The 15037-nt window shown below is 36.8% G+C and overlaps 1 protein-coding gene across 1 annotated transcript in view; it reads left to right on the top strand.

The window, feature by feature from the left end:
• Positions 1–7424: 7424 nt before the first annotated feature.
• vegfc (vascular endothelial growth factor c) overlaps positions 7425–15037 on the top strand; it is a 63495-nt gene continuing 55882 nt past the window's right edge. Inside the window, exon 1 of the mRNA XM_033975623.2 lies at positions 7425–7801. Coding sequence (XP_033831514.1) covers positions 7682–7801 — 120 coding nt within the window. The 5' untranslated portion in view covers positions 7425–7681. The remainder of the gene's footprint in view (positions 7802–15037) is intronic.

The raw sequence follows: 15037 nt of genomic DNA, 5'->3' as shown, positions 1-15037 counted from the left end.
TTTAAGGTAGTAAAGAGATAACAACCTAATGCCTTATAAGGAAAAAATAAACACTAACAAATGTGTCTACAGTGCAATTAACTTGTTGGACAGGTCTGGAGCTGATACAACAGATCAAATTGAATAAAAATGAATCATTAAAGGGTTTTGTTATTAAAAACAAACAAAAGCATCTACATATTGATACAATACCATATATATCTTATAAATTCTTAAAGATGCACTTTGTAACCTTGATGGTGAAGGGTCCGGCACATTTTGTCTCCACAGAGTTTATATTGCTTTGCCTGGAATGTTCCACTGTATGGCATTAAATTTCTCCATCTCTATAGAGACAAATAGGTGATGCCAACAGGCCAAGTTACAGGTCAGAGTTGCGGCAAGGGAATTCCACTCAAAGTTAGGATGCATGTTTTTTCATGTAAGCAATAAAAAAACATATTATTTAATGAATTCATGCAGGAAAGATAAGCTGACTGTATCAAGGAACATTCGAAGCACTGCATCATCTGCTCTGATAGAATATGTGGTTATTAAATTCAGCGTTGAACTGTTTAATTTATATAAAATGCTGATCTAATGCTGCTAAAAATCTGTAACTACCGAGTAGAATTTGAATGTGTACTTTTTACGTTTTGGAAGCAGTACTTGTGAGAATATTTTTAGCCATGTAACTGTGTGTTTACTTGAGGACAAATTTGCAGTACTCTTGCCACCACAGTGTAAAATTGACTTCTATAAGCTTGTCTTCCCTCATCATTATCTTACTAAAAGTTGTATTTTGATTCATGTGTGTTTGAGTTTTTCTGAATTGTCCAGCATTTGAGTCTTGGGTTTTCTGAAAATTCCCTTAGACCCTTTCTCCGCCAGTTTTATAGTATTAACAAATTTATACAAAGCATTAAAAAAAATAATAATAAAAGCACGTGCATGAAAATTTGCTGCTATGTGCTAGGTGAAATGCCAGTATGAAGGGCTGAGGCTGCGTAGCTCTGCACTTTTGAACAGAAAGTCAATGGTCCTTCTTGCATTATTAAGAACATGCAAAGTAGACCTATTCCACTGCCAGGTACTCTCTAGCTCCTAAGATCCAGGGATCCCCGTCAGTGCCTCCCACCTCTCTTGACAGGTTTAAACCTCCAGAGACATTGAGGGACATTCAAAGTTTGTTTTTATGACAAATAATTTCCACATTGCTTTGTTGGAACATATGTTTCTGCACAACTGCATAATTGTTCAAGTCAGTTTTTCAAAATATTTGGATGTTTCCATACCCAAAGCAACTTATGTCGGGGTCAACTTATTACATAAACAGCATACCCCAAAGTAATCTAAAAACTACACCTAAATAAATTGCCCTGTCATGTTGCCCATACAAAACAGCAGACACAAGTTCAAATGCGGCACCCGAAGTTGTACAATTAGTTATAACAAATTTACACCTAAACACTAGAACATATCACGTCACCTGTTTGAAACCCTACAAACACAACACTTGTTAGCATGTCAAACTTAGCCTAAGTGGTGCAATTATTTTCATATCAGCTCAAATTCCTCAGACCTCTGTGAGTGCACAGCCAAAAAGTGTAGCAATCCAATTTGGTGAACGCACATAAACATTGGCTGTGCAAAGGGGTCAAATTCTCTACGTTTAGAGACATTTAGAGAAAGAAAGAGAGCAGCCTTGACCTATGCCTGTGGGGGGTCCAGTCTGTTACTGTTTTGATGTCCTCGTGCACTGGCTATGGGCTCTATTAATTGCCGAAGTGAAGGGTCAATGTTGAGCGCGGGACTTGTTGACATAACCCAGGCCATGAGAGTGGTTTGAGAGAGAAGCATGACAAGGAAAACAAATTAGAATATTAGACTTTCTAGATCCATTCGAGCTACTGCAGCTGCTTTGTGAAAAATAAAGTATAACCCTGATTTCATTTACTTATTTAAGTTGGATGTTGATGTCTGAAATGTGCCTTTTGGTAATGGGTGAATCAATATGAAGTCTCATTATATGCTGTGTTTTATATAGGAAAGTCCCCTCCTGAATTCTAAGTCTTTCAGTGGATGCAGAGCTGGCCCATGGCATAATCATACTAAGCGGTTGTTTAGGTCCACAACCACTGGGTGAGGAGGGGCTACTGTGGCCAGTCCAACTTCATTTCAATTAATGTGAAGTGAACCACAGGTGCTTGAAATAAAGGAGAAAAAAAAGCAAACATTCGTGTAAAAAAGCAAGATTTCACAAGGTTGATTTCCCCTTCTCTCCAAATACCTTATATCAGAATACAATAGTTAATTCTAGAGTTTTCACGTTTAAGCACTGATAACAAGCCGGGGTAATAATGGTCATGCAACCCACTGAACTAAAATGTGAAAGAATAATAGATTTTCAGGATTAAGCTTATAAAGTCCATGTAATATGAAGGCTTCTATAACTAACCGCTCGTCTGAGTTTTGTTTCCACAGTGAACCAGTCAATGACCAATAACCTTTATCTTTTTGATGTCAAGGCAGATGGCGTTTTCCCATAGCCTGAGTTTGCTGCTGCTGGAGGTTTTGACCTGCCTCTATTGGAGATGGGTTTGGTTTTCTACCATGTTATAATGTTGTTCCCTTATCAAAAACCTGCCTAAAGTGGTTTTCAGAATCATTTCATGCAAGTTTGAGTAATGCTGCATTCTCTCCTGAGCTGTAGTCGAACCCTCCTTAAGATCCTTGGGGAGGGTTCTGCATCTTGTCTAAAGCTCAGCCAACAAGCTTACCCCAAAACAGCGAGCAAACAGAGCATCAAAAACAAAACTGAAAGAATTTTAGGTTTAAATATGTCATGTTTATGTAATTAATACTCCATAGAAGTGTAATACCCCTTTAAACATTTAAATAAGAGAGTATCTTGTTTTGTTAATAATAAAGGTTTATGTAATGAAGCAGTTTATCAAATTTTGTTCCTGATTTTTTTCCTGCCATAGAACTGACACCAACCCTGATTCATATATTCAGTAGGTCTGTCCAAGGGCAACATGACACAGTTTGAATGCAGTGTGCAAGTCGACAGATGGATAAATATGTCTGTCTTTACTGTTGTGCAAAACCAGAGGGTCAGTCCAAGAAACTGTCTCAAAGGCTTGTTTAGTCGATTCATGTTGTGGAGTTCCTTTGTCTGCAGATGAAATATTGCTCAAAAGAAATGAGAAATCTTAACATTATACAAGATTGTTTGGTTGCTTGGCTTATATACTTTAACTGTATTGGGCTTAGCTTTGCACCAACATTTACACTTTGCCTCTTTTCTTGTCACAATTGTTTTGGATTCAGACCAAAAATTAGCAAAATCATAATGTAGAGATGGACCTTTATAATAACCAAACTATATACAGCCTTAATAAAGCATGAAAAACTGAATTAACCTTTCGTGAATAGCTTTAGAATGATCTTGAGTCATATTAGAACAAGTATAAGACACATAGACTAGTATATGCCCATGGACCACTATGGAACCTACCTGGACGACTGAGGGAGTACACAGATATAACACCACACGGTAATATGAAAGAAAGTACTATGATTTAATGCTGAAAATGCCATTCAGTAGTTATTTTTATTATCATTGTGGTATCGGAATTGAGTTTGAAATTTCAGTATTGTGAAAAACACTACTTACTTACTACTACTTAATTAAGGGGTATTTACTTAGCCAGGATCACTCTCAAACTATTTGTTGATTATGAACTAAGTCTTTCTTCATGCTTTATTAAGGCTAAGAAAGGTCTTACCAAAACTTTATAAAAATGATCAGATTTCTGTTCTAATATTTCACAACATTTTTGCATATATTTTGCGTAGTCTGTGAAGCTCTTTTATTGCGCAACTGATCTTTACTGAGCAGTCCTCTGAGGATCGATAGTGTCTAGGTTAAGTCTACACCGTCGGTCTGATGAATGAGTAACGTCCACAAACACGCAGAGCTGAGGGGAACCTGAGGGAAACCTGCTCTCCTCAGATAAGCTCTTTGTTTTAACTCCTCTGAAGGATTCTCATTCATTAGACCAGGGCCAGTGGAGCAGAGTGGCCCACATCTGTGCAACCGTGTCGGCTTACGAGGGAGATCACATAAGCTGACATATGGAACCAACCTTAAAAGGAAATGTTTAGAATGTTTACGCAGTTACATGTACTTGAGTTTTGTTTTGTTTTTTTAAGATACTGTACTTTTGAGAGTGTACTTAGCAGTGTACTTTTACTCCTACTTGAGTCATATTTTAATTGAAGTAACAGTACTCTTACTTAAGTAAAAGTTTTGGTTACTCTTCCCACTGTGAGTAAGTCTATAAGTGACAAAAGCTTTATATTTGTGTTTCTTGCACTGCTCCTTCACATAGTTTTATCAAAGTGTTGTGGTCCATCCTTTGAAAATATATGGTTTTGTGCATTATTTAATGTTTTATACTTACAAAAACATGTTGCGTCCCGACAGTTACTCTATCAGTTACTCCTTAAGTTACTCTTACTTGAATATTCATTTCCTTGACCACTATTCTGTACTTCAACTTGACCAATATAAACATTATTTTTACTTTGACTACAATTTTTGGCTACTCTACTCCACTCTATTAAAATTGACACATCAGGAGGGATTGAAATATGTCTGTCTCCTCTTTCATACTCAATCTGTCTCTCTTCCCCCCCTCTTTCCCCATCTCTTTATCTTCTTGTCTCTCTTACTACTTACTCTTTCTTTCCGCCTCCTTTCCTCTCTCAACCCCCCTCCTCTCCCATTTTCCTCTCTATTTTGCTCACTTTTCATCCCTCCTTTATCACTGTCACCCCCCCCCCCATTTTTTCTCCTCCCTTTCTATCTATCCCCTTTTCTCTTTCTCCAGAATCTCCATTGTTATTGACGTCTGCATGTGTACAGTTCCCACAGTCTCCCAGAGGATTATGTGATAAATGTAAAGACGATGTTTGTGGGAGATATTTAAACTGATAATTTATATTAGGGCTTCACAGTCTATCACATTTGAATCAATATCACAATTTGGCATGGCACAATTTGTATGTCAAAGGTTTATTTATATTAGAACGTAAATTTGAAGGGTGCTGCATGTATGTCTATGGCGGAATGTTCAGACGCAATACACACAATACACAATAGCAAACGCTTTTAAGATTTTAAGAAGCCTGAAATCTCAAGGTAAATGCATTTAAATAAGACATTTTCAGGCGTTTATATGTTCTGTTTGTGCGATTTTAAACAAAAACGTTGAGACTAACTGAAAAAGTGTTGGCTAATACTTGAGACTGTCGTGCTGTTTGAGAGAGACTTGTTTAAAACCACAAATCAGCTCATCTCTTGTAGTTCCAGCTGATTCAGTAGTTTATGATCTGATTGTGTTAAAACAAAAATCAGATTAAAGTCTAATTTGTGTAACAGAACTTCAGACAGAGCAGTGCTTCTAGTTAGCTTCACCCTGAGAAAATGTTGATGACTCTATATTTGGGAATGGAGATAACGGGGAACAAAGTGGAGTGGATGATGATGTTATTTCAATGGAGAAATTAGGGTTAACTCAGAATATCACAAAATATGGAAAACACTCAGCTACATGAGAGTGAAATCAAAACATAGTTACAAAACATTTACAAATTGTTTATTTTTTTATTAGTGCACATGTTTAGTATTTTAGCTGAAGTAATTTTACCACAGATGCTCCTGTTTTTCATGTACAATTTGGACGTAATCCCTCGTTCATCCAGGAGTGGTCAATAGTAACATTAACGGACAAGAGGAGTTTTCGATCCCCATCCACAAGCCCTTCTCAACTCATAAACATTAACTGTGTCTTTTTTTCGCGGGGGCTCACCATCTGCTTGGAAAGACTGTCGCTTTGCTTTCATGTTCCACAGTATGGCATTAAACATATAACTCTTGCATTTATTAAATTACAGGTGTTTTGATTGCTAAAAATACCTAAAAAAAAAACATGAATTCTTACAGAGGACAGGGTTGCCTCTTCACAGATCTTGGCTCGGGGGCATCACGTGCAATAACAGCTCCATGGAGACAAGCAGGAAAAAGAAAAGAATAGAAGACAATAGTTTTTACAAAATATCACTTGGAAAATCACGTTTTGTTGAAGTATTGGAACATTTTACTGCGTCCTGACACATACTTGATTCTCAATTTAGACGCCCCCTACAGAGCCCAGTGTTTCTGCTCCTGTGCTCAGGGTTGTCGTGACAACCCAAAAGTGGCCCATAAATTGTGTGATTTTGAGATTAGATTTGAAATTTGGATAGATATTTGAAACTTTTAAACACTACATCATTCAGGCAACAATAGGGTGAAAAAAATGTAATAAAAGATTGTCCAACTGTTTCTCCTGGTCAGATGACAAGCCCGACAGCCAAATCTTTCTGAGACTTTCTCCAGAGATTAAATCCAAAACTTTATTTTAAACGAGCGATATTTCACTTTTCTTGTGGGATGTCTGTCACCCTCTTATGTCCATATTGATGTTGTTATTTTGGCAGTATGTTCCGTAGAATGGCGTTAAACAATCAGGTAAGAATGTCAGTTTTTACGTTATTGTTGAACAGTTAAAATGTGTGTAATTGAATAAATCACGATCAGGATCAGAAGACTTTTTATTGCCATTGTCAGTGAACACAGCTCACAAACTAGGAACTCACTCTCTCTTTGGTGATAAACTGCAACATAAAAACACTGAATAAATACAAATAAGGGCATGCATAAAGTTTAAAAAGATATGTTTAAAAATAAAATACTTAGAAAATGAACTATTGTCAAAAATTCTATGGAAAGTAGCCGACTAATCCTATGAAGATAAGCAGGTAGCAGACCCTCCACGCTGACAAAGGCACACAGTTGAATTAGATCAGGGGTGTCAAACTCATTTTCACCGAGGGCCACCTTTTAATTTACTTTGTCACGGGCCACATAAAATGAATTTGACGCATGTGAATTAGGTGAAGTGTCTTACCCCAGGACACAACCACTTCTATTTCTAGTCAGAAGAGGAGATTTAACTGCCAACGATCATGTCAGACAGAACCAATTTTGTGGGATTCATCAAACCAAATGATGGTTATGCTCCAAATAAATAAGAAAAGAGTGTTAATTGTAGTTGGACAGGTGTGAGTGAGTACTGGTCCCTGAGTACTGGTCCCTTTATTCTTTACAAATTCGAGTGCAGTTCTGTTTGCTGACGACAGGGGTCAGAAGAAAATACCCATTACGCACAAACTTTGCCAAACTCTTCATCACATTCTCAAACATTCAGACATTTGTTTTCTGAAGGCAGTCCAGTAAACCCCCCTGAGTCATTTCAAACCGTGGGCACTTTTACGCACGGTTTACGCAACTCCACTGGTTCCTCTTGCTTCGCTTTGCATCCCCTCTCATTCATTTTACGCACAGTTCATTCACTTTAAGGACACTACAACCACCACCAGCAGCGCGCATTTGGCGAGACGAACTCCGGTGGACAGCAGCCAGACACCTCTCGTTTTCACTCGGACGCACACACGCAGCGAGGGGGCAAATGAGCGAGCGGTCTGGACAGCGACACACGGCGAGGGGAGCGCGAATGCCGGGGAGGGTATTTTAAAACCCGTTTTCTTTTTGTGGTTCGTGGATCGTTTACACTTAGATGACTTTATAAACATGCACCTATTGGGAATAACTTTTTTATTGGCTTATCTGCTTTACGCCAACTTCGCCAGCACGGATTTGAGCCATTCCGACTATTATGATTATTACGAACAGGAGCCCAGTGACGAGCCGGTAAGTTTATTCATAATTAAGAAATATTTTGTCTTTTTTATACGGCTTTAAGTGAGCATTTTCCCGTGTGAGCGATTTGACCTTCTAGTATTTCGTCTCAGTGAAGAATGCGTGGGTTGCTGAATGAGTTACGCGTATGCCACTATTAAACGAGTTTATTTCAAGGATTAACGTGGGTTGAGTGTGATCTCCTGGAATATTATTAGAGATTTTGCTCAGTGTACGTCATATCTTATGTATGACGAATCTAGTGGTGAAATATTTTTGTGTCTCTGACCAGTGTGTGCATTGGAAGATATGCTTTCCAAATTACGCACGACTATCGTACTAATTCTGGCTAGATTTAAACGTTAAATATGTGCTTATAAATTATTATTGACAGAGCATAGGTTGTTTTTAACATTTAGAAAGGCTACATAATCTCTAATTAATAGTCTATTTTGGCATAATTTCGTACAACATAATAAAAGTTTGGGGAGGTGAAAGGAGAAAGGAGCTGTGTCAAAGATGTATAATGTTTAAGTGAATTGAGTTTAACAGGATTTCTATTAGATTTGAATATTGTTTGAGGATGATACACAATTCTATATTATAAATTATGTTTTCAATATGGCCCCTTGGCAACCATAACACAACATGACGCCACATTGCTCTTGGTTGCTTCTCCAAACTTGGTGCTGAAAGCGGAGAAGGAAGAAGTGCACAGATGAGTATATAGATATAGGCTATAAAATAAAAATGAAAACATAAAAAACTTAAAAGTAAAAATAGTAACTGGTCAATCTTGTGAAAAAAATGGCAGATTTCATTTGTTGTGTGGGTTAACTCATATTCATAAGTCCATGTCCAATTGGTGACACTATAATATTTTAGAGGTTGATTTGTGATCTTTGTCTGAATTGTTCATTTAAAAAAAATAACAAAAAACAAAAAACTATGGTACAGAGACCACTGGGGGTATGTGAACACATTCTAATCTAGAGGGTACTTCAGATTTTAAAAGAAGGTGAATGTGAATAGTATTTGGACACTAATATATAACAATTCACAATGCTACAGTTAACTGATTAATACAGGGGTTACTCAAGACAAAAATCCCACCAACCATTGTTTTTGTAACCTTTTTCCAACTTTTTTATTCCTCCTTACCTGTTACTTACCCTCGCTCGCTGCATTTTCCCCTTTGTGATTAGTCCCTTGTATTGTCACATCCCATAATGCTTTGATACACCATTGAAATATCTCCTCTCTTTTAAGTGCTGCCAGAACCTCGGGCTGAAATAAAGTTTGTAAAGGATTATGAAAAGAGAGAGTAAGAGGGAGGGGGAAGGAGGGAAGGATAGAGGGATATAGGGAGAGAGAAAAAGAGAGGGAAGGAGGAGAAATGATAGTATTAGAGAGGGAAGATAGATCCAGAGATAGAAGGGAGAGGAAGACAGAGAGGGATAGAGATAACTAAAAAGAAAGAGAAATATGAGAAAGAGGAAGAAGAGAAATAGGAGACAGAAGCAAAGACACAGAGAGAGCCTGGGAGGGGGAGGATTAGAGTGAAGTGTTTTGAAATTAGCTCTACAAAGAACCCAATGAAGACAGAGGTCACAGGGTCAAGTGTGTGTGTGGCTTCAGGAGCAGCCAGTCTCAACGGGACACTGCAAAAAAGTAAGCAATTGTTACTGTCAATGAGTTTTAACCTGGTGAAATAAATGTGGAATAAAAATAAAGAAATACTGAACACTTAAAGCAGACCTCTTATGCAAAATCAACTGCCATTCCCATCAAGTCCAATTCCCATTTCCCCTCCTGAATTTGTATTTGAAGTGATTTGCGCATGCTTGAGCAATCTTTAATCTTTTATTTTCAAGATGCCATATTCCCGATCAACCACCGTTTTCACCACCCCCAGCATGTGCCCACTGCTCTCTACTTTGTTCTCCAGTTTAATATTCTTAGTCAGGGATATGCATAGGATTTGGCAGTGTAATTTTGGTGCAAATGAACAAAAAAATCCCCCGGCTTGTGTGATGTATAGCAATCCATCGGAGGTGCCGACAGCCACATGGCTCTTTGGTGTGATGACGTTTATAGTGATGTCAGCTCCCTTTGGGCACTGCAGTTTTCTAACACGGAAGTCAACAGACTTCTTTCTTTTATTAATTGATTTTAAATGAGTATTGCAATTTGAAATGTCCAAATTAATTATATAATGACCCATGGGTGTCGTAGATTATAATTATATAACAGGCTCAAGCACAATAGGTCTTCTTTAATAATAACACCTTAAATAACTCTAATGAAGCATGAACAAATAGACTATTAAGAATGATCCAGGCCTGGTACCTACTTAATTAATTATGTAACCTTAATACTCAAGCCCTTAATTAAAGCCACAGTATGCAACGTTTTGCAAAAAGATAAAAAGCATGTTTGTTTTCATTTTGGTTGAATTTATTCTCCTGAAAAATATGAAATTATGCATGTGATGCACCACCTTCAGAAAGTTACATACTGTACCTTTAAGTAGTTAATCTAAATCATTCTTATTTGTTATAAATTTCTTTATTCATGTTTTCTTAAGGCTAATTAAAGTGTCGTTTTAATAAACTATTACCAAAATATTAATCATGTAGTTTCAGCTTGTTCAGATTTATTTAGTTATTAAGTTTATAGTGGTGTTTGCATTTAATTGAAGATTTGGTTTGGTCTTTTGTTATGAACTGCTTTCAGAATATGAAAATTGAACATAAAGGCCTCAAAAGGTTGCCTATATTGAGATTTGATCCGCCAAACTGCAGATGAGTGGACAAACACGCCACTGTTGCCCAAATATAATCTGGGCAACATTTTTGAAACTGAGACTTTTCAGTTCTCATTCAGAAGTAATTATCAACCTGAAGTTACTGAAGTTATGAGAAGCTACAATTGACACTTCCCTGAGTTAGATCAGTCCTTGAAGATGTTCTGACCAGAGATGCACTATGAATCTAATCAATCAAAATCAAAATAGCAGTATAAGTTGGCACGATTATCAAATTACAATGACATTTTAATAGAATGTTCTCTGCAAAAAACTAAATATCTTCTTGATGTATCTGTAGTTTAGATCCTCTACAAACATGTTCTGAAATGCACGGGCTTCTTGTATCAGTTCAGATTTCAGTCTTTTTTCAAATCCTCCTGGAATTTATCCATCAATTTACACTCTGAACAAAATCCTTCCTTTCAAACTTTAGTTAAAAAAGTTATTACATCCAAATAACCAGGCTCTCCACATCTGAGAAGGCCTCTTTTTGAACATCAAAGATGTGAGTATATGGTCTCGAATATATACACTTTAAGTCATCAGTTCATTTTAGGGCCATGCAATTAATCCAATTTTATTTGAGATTAAGATTCAGTCATGTCCAATTGTCCATGAGCAGCTTGGGTCTTTTTAATGGAGAGGTTTACAGCCAATCCTCTGTCAGTAAAAGCATGTGGTTTGAAGCAAAGTTCAGACTTTGGAGGAAAGTTCAGACTTTGGAGGAAGAAATGTGCTGAATGGCAATGATCAAAAGTTTGTTACGCATAAGTCAAAGTTTGTTACGCTTAAGTCAATATTTCAAGCCAGTTTTAAACCAAAATCAAACCAAACTTATAAATTCGAGGGTAACATTTGTGATTATTATTATTATTATTATTTTTTATTTTTTTCATTGTCCAGCCCTAAGTCATTGTCTTGTTTTGTACCTCATGACACTGTTCTGTGTTAAACTCTTCTAAGAGAATCTCCTTCAACTCCAGAGCTCAGCAGGCTCAGTCTGGATGCTCCTCATTTGAATTACTGCATTTGGCCCATTTCAAAGGAAAAACCCTGTGTAGCTCCAATCGACCTTGTTCAGTCCTATTTATCTTCAAATTATTCTTTTTTTATTTTGTTCTTTTTGGTCAAAGCTCTCCTCCATGTTTTCTTTGGATTTCTATGTTTAGTTTTGCCCATGGGACTAACTCTTTCTACATGCACCAGTTGTGTAACGCTTTTTAAACATACTGACTGGAGGTGAATATCTCATTTGTGATCTTAGTTATGGTGGAAAGAGTTTAACATTCCTGCAAAACAAAATTGAATTCTATCAGTTGGGCAAAAGCATTGAAAGAACATATTTTGGAAAATTTACTTTTTTTGAGCTTTTAACTTTGTTATATTGTTGTCCCCTCATCAAAAACATGCCTGGAGTTGTATTTTGCTTCATTCACGCTTCTTTCATTAAATCACTCCAAAGTCGTCTTCTCTGAGCACTCAAAAAAAGCAGCGTTTGCATTTTGCCAGTATAGTTGCGACACAGATAAAACTACAGACTTCTCTCGCGCAGTTTTTAAGTCCATAAATCATCATCGAATGCATTCTACTGTCAAACTGTGTTCACAATCAATATATGGTTCTACTGGGCTCCATTAGCGTAGTATTCATGGGGGAAAAGGACTTCATTTGTTTACCTTCCCATAGTTTATTCTCGTTACTGACAACAGAGGGAGCTCCAATGCTACAAAGGCGAAGTTTTAAGTACTAATCCCAAGATGACCAAAAGCATGTTTTAAATTAAATGAAAAAGCCAAGAGAATACACGATATGACTTCTTTAAGAGTGAATATGTATCTTCTTCATAACATTCTTTTATTTTGCAGCAAGAAACATGTAGTGGAGTTTGTTTGTATGTTCTCCTTGTGTCTAGATCTGGATTTCTCACTGCTCCTGACAGTACTATATTGCTTCGAGACAAAAATAAATACAAAAATAAATATTACTGCATCAAATACCGTTCATAGCTGGATCACATTCATTCATAAGGCAATAATATTTAATACAGATGAGGGGAAGCTAAAATTAATAGGACTGAAATGCAGATTTTTGTTGTAATACAGTGAGATCTAAGGCCTACAAACTAATAGAAATGATCATGCTAAACATTTATGAATTTACCTTTTGAATATTTCATGGCAAAAGTACACTAGTATTAATAAAGTAGGCTGGCTCTTGCCCTCCATCTGTATCAGTACAACATCAGCACATCCTACAATCTAAAAAACACCAATCTGATTTATTCAAGAATAATTCAATATTGTAATCATCATGCTGAAAACAGTAGTAGTATTTAGTTGTAAAGTTGAGATGCATGCAGTTTGACGAGATTGATCAAAAAAGTCATGATCTTGAATACCACCTAATGACATCACAGAGTTTTGCAGAGAAAAATGCAGCTTTTATCACAGTATATTCTTTTCTTATACTTGCTCCTTGTCTTTCTCCATTTTCTTGCATGTAAAATGTACACTTCCTTCATTCCAATTTTGTTTTGGAGAATTCCACCTTAACTGCACTTGGCCTGTTCCCTGTAGTTCTTATCATTCAGGTGAAAATGCTCTGTTTCCTGCCCACCTGACGTTTTCCTGCAATACAAAAGTGTTTTTACAGTCTCAGACCATTAGCTCAACTAACCGGGCTCAATACTTCATTATGATTTTTGAAGGAAAATATTTTACGATTGTGTAGTTGTTTTTGTGTTATTTGGGGCAGGTTAGACATTCACCAGGCCAGACTTTAGGGACATGTGTTTTCCAGCTTAAAAGCCCAAAATCGACAAATAATGGTGAACTCTGTATTTCAATGCTTTGTAATAGCAACTATAAATGAACTGCATTTTGTCCTAATTGCAGCCTGGAAGTACACAGCGCACAATAAGAAGGTCACAAGTTCAACTCCCAGAGTGTGTGGCCTGATGGAGTTTAGATGTTCTTTTTGTGTATAGTCCAAGTCCTTGTTTAGTGCTATCCAGGGTGCATTCACACTTGCCCTGGTTTGGTTATGGTTTGAGTTCAGTTTAGTGTTGATTTGGTCCAGCTCAAGTCCTGCTTTAGGTCTGATACAGTTTAAATTTACGTAGATAATTTTGATTTTTTGATGTTTGCGGTTGGGAATACAGCCCTGGTCTAAGCTGAGAGGATTTAGTGTCTGTGTGGTTACAAAGAAGAGAGATGGAGAAGCTGAGGAGGCTGATAATTCTGCTTTAGACACAGAGATGATAACATAGAGGTGAGCGTCCTAAATGACAAAAGGTGATTGGTTGAGAAGCAATGGTAGACTGTGATTGGCTGAACGGTTTGATTTGATATTGTGTATAAAACTCATCGTCACTGAAGAGAAAGTCGTCTCTTGCAACCTGCAGTGTTCCAGCCCCAGCCTCCAGAGCTTGAAACTGACTCACGGTCAGGAGAATAATTATTTTTATATCAATTATGGTTATTAACTACCAACAGGAATAGTTTTTACGCCTATTACTACTTTAGAAATCTGTAAAAGTCAACTGGCAAAACCGTAACATCTGCTCTCGCTCTTCTTTCATTGGTAAGATCTATATTATATGCAATTAAATAACTTTTTTTTTTTTTTTTTTTAATCAGTGTCTTTGTTTGCCGCGATTTCATTAAACATTGACGTCTCTGCAAAGCTCCATAATAAAAGAATATTACACTGGGCAAATGCATTGACAGTGACATTATCCAAACCTCCCAAATAAATCTAGTTACAACAAGCATTTTAATTTGAGTTATAGATTACAACATTTTCTGGAATAGCTTTTGATGATAAAACACAGACCACTCATGGTACTGTTACAATGTAGACACTTAGGGTTGCTTCATCACAGGAACTAATAACAGATGAATATTATCTCTTTACGCTCACATCTGCACCCTCCTCTCCTCTGTGCTGTCCATCTGTGTTTGTTGTTCATATTTCACAACCCCCCAGATTGGGAAGAAGAATGTGATGTGTAATTAACAATATTTTCGCTGGAATTTTCTGGAATTTTCTGCGATGTCTCAATAGAATACACAGTTTAACCCAGTGTTTTGTCTGAAAGGGGTTAGTATATTTATCTGCTGAATAAAACTGTTAAAATGAATTTCTGATGGTGACATTATCCCCCCTGGCAGATAGAAATGGAACATCTGTATAACTTAATGTTTTAATGCTGATCTGGTTAAAACATAACTCAATATTTAAAGAACACATATTATGCATTCCAGTGGCTTTGGGATACGTGCTTCACATTATCTAACTTAAAATATTGTCTGCATATGGAAAATGTGCTTATTAAACTTCACCTCCAATTACAGGTGTTTTTAGTGCTGTATATACCTTGAAAAACATGAATTCTTGAACAAGCTCAGCTCTCCATGGATCTGACTTGTAACTTATCC

This window comes from Periophthalmus magnuspinnatus, chromosome 1 (assembly GCF_009829125.3).
Source record: "Periophthalmus magnuspinnatus isolate fPerMag1 chromosome 1, fPerMag1.2.pri, whole genome shotgun sequence".
Classification (NCBI taxonomy): domain Eukaryota; kingdom Metazoa; phylum Chordata; class Actinopteri; order Gobiiformes; family Gobiidae; genus Periophthalmus; species Periophthalmus magnuspinnatus.
Note: the sequence above shows the minus strand (reverse complement) of the source record. Positions and strands in the feature narration are given on the sequence as shown.